The sequence below is a fragment of the Papaver somniferum genome, chromosome 4 (genome assembly GCF_003573695.1).
Source record: "Papaver somniferum cultivar HN1 chromosome 4, ASM357369v1, whole genome shotgun sequence".
NCBI lineage: Eukaryota > Viridiplantae > Streptophyta > Magnoliopsida > Ranunculales > Papaveraceae > Papaver > Papaver somniferum.
The window spans coordinates 12,926,486-12,929,639 of NC_039361.1; the positions used below are offsets into that span (position 1 = coordinate 12,926,486).

Below are 3,154 nucleotides of genomic sequence, written 5' to 3' on the forward strand. Positions count from 1 at the left end.
TACCGTTGGATCGCTGAAACGGTATCGGCCCCTAATAGGAATGGTATCCCCTTTATAAATCCTAATATTTTTTGTGAATGAACAATACATAGTAATCATTTTCAACGAGCCCTTCAAAAAAAAAAGAAAAAAAAAATTTCAACGAGACTCATTTGTAAACCTTGATGTGCCATGACCGAAAAGTCTGACATCGTTGACTGAAACTTTCAACTGAGACTCATTTGTAAACCTTCTGAAATGAAATACATCTATGCTTACCTCTTTTCGAAAAGTGAAGTGAAAACCCCAAATCGAAATGATTCCCTTCAAGAAGGAGATGGCAGCTGTGTTTATTTCAAGACTTCCGGAAGAAATTCAAGTGGAAATCATTCTGAAATTACCAGTGAGATCAATCTTGTCTTGTAAGTGTGTATGCAAACTCTGGTTTAATCTAATTTCTAGCCCTAAATTTATCAATAATCATCTTCATCTTAGTATTCGGAATAAGAACAATCATAAGCTCATGTTTATTGATAAGGAATCGGTTACTGGTAAGCCTTTGATGTACTCAATAGATTATTCTTCAATTACATCAACACCAGATTTATCATGTGAGTATTTAGGTAATGAAGCTATTCTCATGGATTACCCATTTGAATACAAGGAGGGTATGGAAATTAGGATTTTGGGTGCTTGTAATGGTCTGTTTTGCTTCTATATCTCTACTGATACAGAGATTAGCATTTGTATTTGGAACCCAACAACTAAATATAAAGAAATACAGCATTGTGATTTTCATATCAATCCCAAGCATTCGTCTAGAGCCGGATTTGGTTATGATAGCAAAACTGGAGATTACAAGATGGTAAGAATTGCGGAGTATCAAAAATCTGATTACTGTAAAGTTGAAGTATATACATTTGGATTGCATTCGTCAAAAACTGTTCATATCTTTCCTTACAATTATCCAAGGCATGTAGCATTTGGCGGTGTTTTTCTCAATGGAGCACTTCATTGGGTAAGCAATCTGTGGAAGCATGATAATCCCAATAATATAGTCTCTTTTGATATTAGTAATGAGAAACTCATGGACGTGCAATTGCCAGAAAAAAGTATCATGTATCCAGAAGATAGCAACACGAGATTGTTTAAGAAGGTTGGAGTACTGGGAGATTGCCTTAGTTTAGTTTTAGTTGACACGAAGCTGGTTCAAGCTGAAGTTTGGGTAATGCAGGAATATGGAGCGAGAGAATCTTGGACTAAACAATTCACCACTACTCAAACACCAATCACCCGTTATCCTTTCTGTGTGCCGGTGATGTCACTTAAACATGGTGAGGTTTTGATGTATACCCACGACGGTTTTGTTTTATGGGACCCAATGAATGGAAGAGTTGGAGAGGTGAGTACTTTTTTTCAAAGGAACACATTTCGAGTCCGTATCGATACTATGATGGTGACTCATCCTATGAGTTACGTCGATAGCCTGGTTTCACTCAACTAGGGTACTTATGTGAAGAGGCCTAAGGGACAAATATTGAGGTAAATTATCCCATCTTGGACACTCTCTAATCTTTTTACCATAATTATTAGAGCCCTGCAGTTCAGTTAAAAGAAAGTTAAGGTGAATAGGAAAGATGTAATAGGTTTCTTATTGCTTTGTGTTGCTTTTGTCCTATAATATTTAATGTTTGAATTTCATTTTGAGCAGCTCGTTGGTAGGCATATACTGTGTCATGGGGTTAAGGCTCTCTGTTTGTCCGCCTACAGATTTTAGGTTAATGCAACAGAACAGATTTGCTTGATATGCATGCATATTGCAAACCTGATGCTGGTAGCTTTACCACCGTGAAATAGCAGGTTCTATTCATGGTATGAATTCAATGAAAGTATGCTGGTAGGTTTTATGGAAATTATTTGCTTTCTGATTCATATTGTGATAAATTGTTAATTATAAACACAAAGTAGCTGTTTCGGTTTATGTATGAGTGCTAATGTTTTTGCATTTAGCTCTTTATTCTGGTTAAATTTGCGAAACCATTTCTCTGTAAGTTTCCTCAAATCTATATTTATTAATTGCAATTTTCCCGTGCTTTCACAGAAATGTTGAATAAAAAATCTGCTGGTGGTGGTGGGGATGTGGTCCACTCCCTGAAGGTAGTGGGGGTTATGGTGGACGCCGTATACCCTGTGTACGCTGTCTGTGGTGTGGGTAGGGCCATAGGGGGGATATGGTGGTGTTGTGAAGGTGGTATGGCTAGTAGCAGTGGATATGGTGCTGGTGATGATTCTGTTGGAAACGGGAGGAACTAGGAGTTAGTTCTAGAATGATGGTCTGACGTTATATATTCTGGTTCATATGGTTATTTTGCGCTGGAATTCCCTCTGATTCTCTCGAATTAAATTTTCCTCTTTTGATCCCTGGTTCCACTCAAGTCTTTAGGTTTTCAGGAATGCAAATTGTTGGTGCAGTGTGAAAATATGGGGATTCTACTGCTAGTAATGATAGTCAGTTGCATTCAAAGAAAACTTTAGAATGGTCTTATGTCAGTTTCTAGCTGGATCTTTGCGTATTAAGAATCATCAACTGTACTTTTTCTTGTTTCTGTTACCATTTACACTGTAATAGTAAAGAAATGAGGCCTACAGAAAAGGAAATTCAGCTTTTGCGCTTAGCCTGGGGAATTCCCCTCTTTCTTCTTATTGTAAATCTTCTTTTTGTCAGTTCCCCAAATTGGATATAGGCTTATGGCAGGATTTGCTCTTTGGGTGTTGTGAGCTGCAGGTGGTACTTGATGCTGAAGTAGTTGTGTCATGTGTATGACTGCCAATTTTTTTGCATAGTTCTTTATTCTGGTTAAAATTAAGAAACCATTTCTTGTTTTGATTGGAAAGCCATTTCTTCCAATGTTTCCTCAATTCTACATTTTTTCCTTGCAATTTTCCGGTACTTTCATAGAGATGTTAAATGAAGGGTGGTTAATTGGTTATGGCTGACGCCGTATACCCTTGTACTTTCATAGAGATGGCAGAAGACTAGCACTGGATTTGGTGGTAGTGAAGAATGATGGTATGATGCCGTGTGTTCTGGTTCGTATGGTTTCTTTGTGTTGGAGTTATATCTGATTCTCCCGATAGATTTTCGTCTTTTGATCCCTGGTTCTACTTAGGTCTT

The 3,154-nt window shown here is 37.5% G+C and overlaps 1 protein-coding gene across 3 annotated transcripts; it reads left to right on the forward strand.

The window, feature by feature from the left end:
• Nucleotides 1-264: 264 nt before the first annotated feature.
• LOC113274760 (F-box/kelch-repeat protein At3g06240-like) lies at nucleotides 265-2,842 on the forward strand. Of its 3 annotated transcripts, none has more exons than XR_003323199.1 (3): nucleotides 265-1,521; nucleotides 1,691-1,876; nucleotides 2,081-2,842. XR_003323199.1 is itself a non-coding variant. In XM_026524150.1 (2 exons), the coding sequence occupies exon 1, from the start codon at nucleotides 296-298 to the stop codon at nucleotides 1,481-1,483; it is 1,188 nt and encodes a 395-aa protein (XP_026379935.1). In that variant the 5' UTR covers nucleotides 265-295; the 3' UTR covers nucleotides 1,484-1,521; nucleotides 1,691-2,842. The 3 variants fall into 3 exon arrangements, 1 of the variants encoding a protein (XP_026379935.1); XR_003323200.1 differs by having other exon boundaries at nucleotides 1,691-1,851; XM_026524150.1 differs by having other exon boundaries at nucleotides 1,691-2,842.
• The last annotated feature ends 312 nt before the right edge of the window (nucleotides 2,843-3,154 follow it).

Excerpts from the sequence above, each read along its gene's own strand:
- LOC113274760 (XM_026524150.1), top strand. The coding sequence starts at position 296 with ATGATTCCCTTCAAGAAGGAGATGGCAGCTGTGTTTATTTCAAGACTT.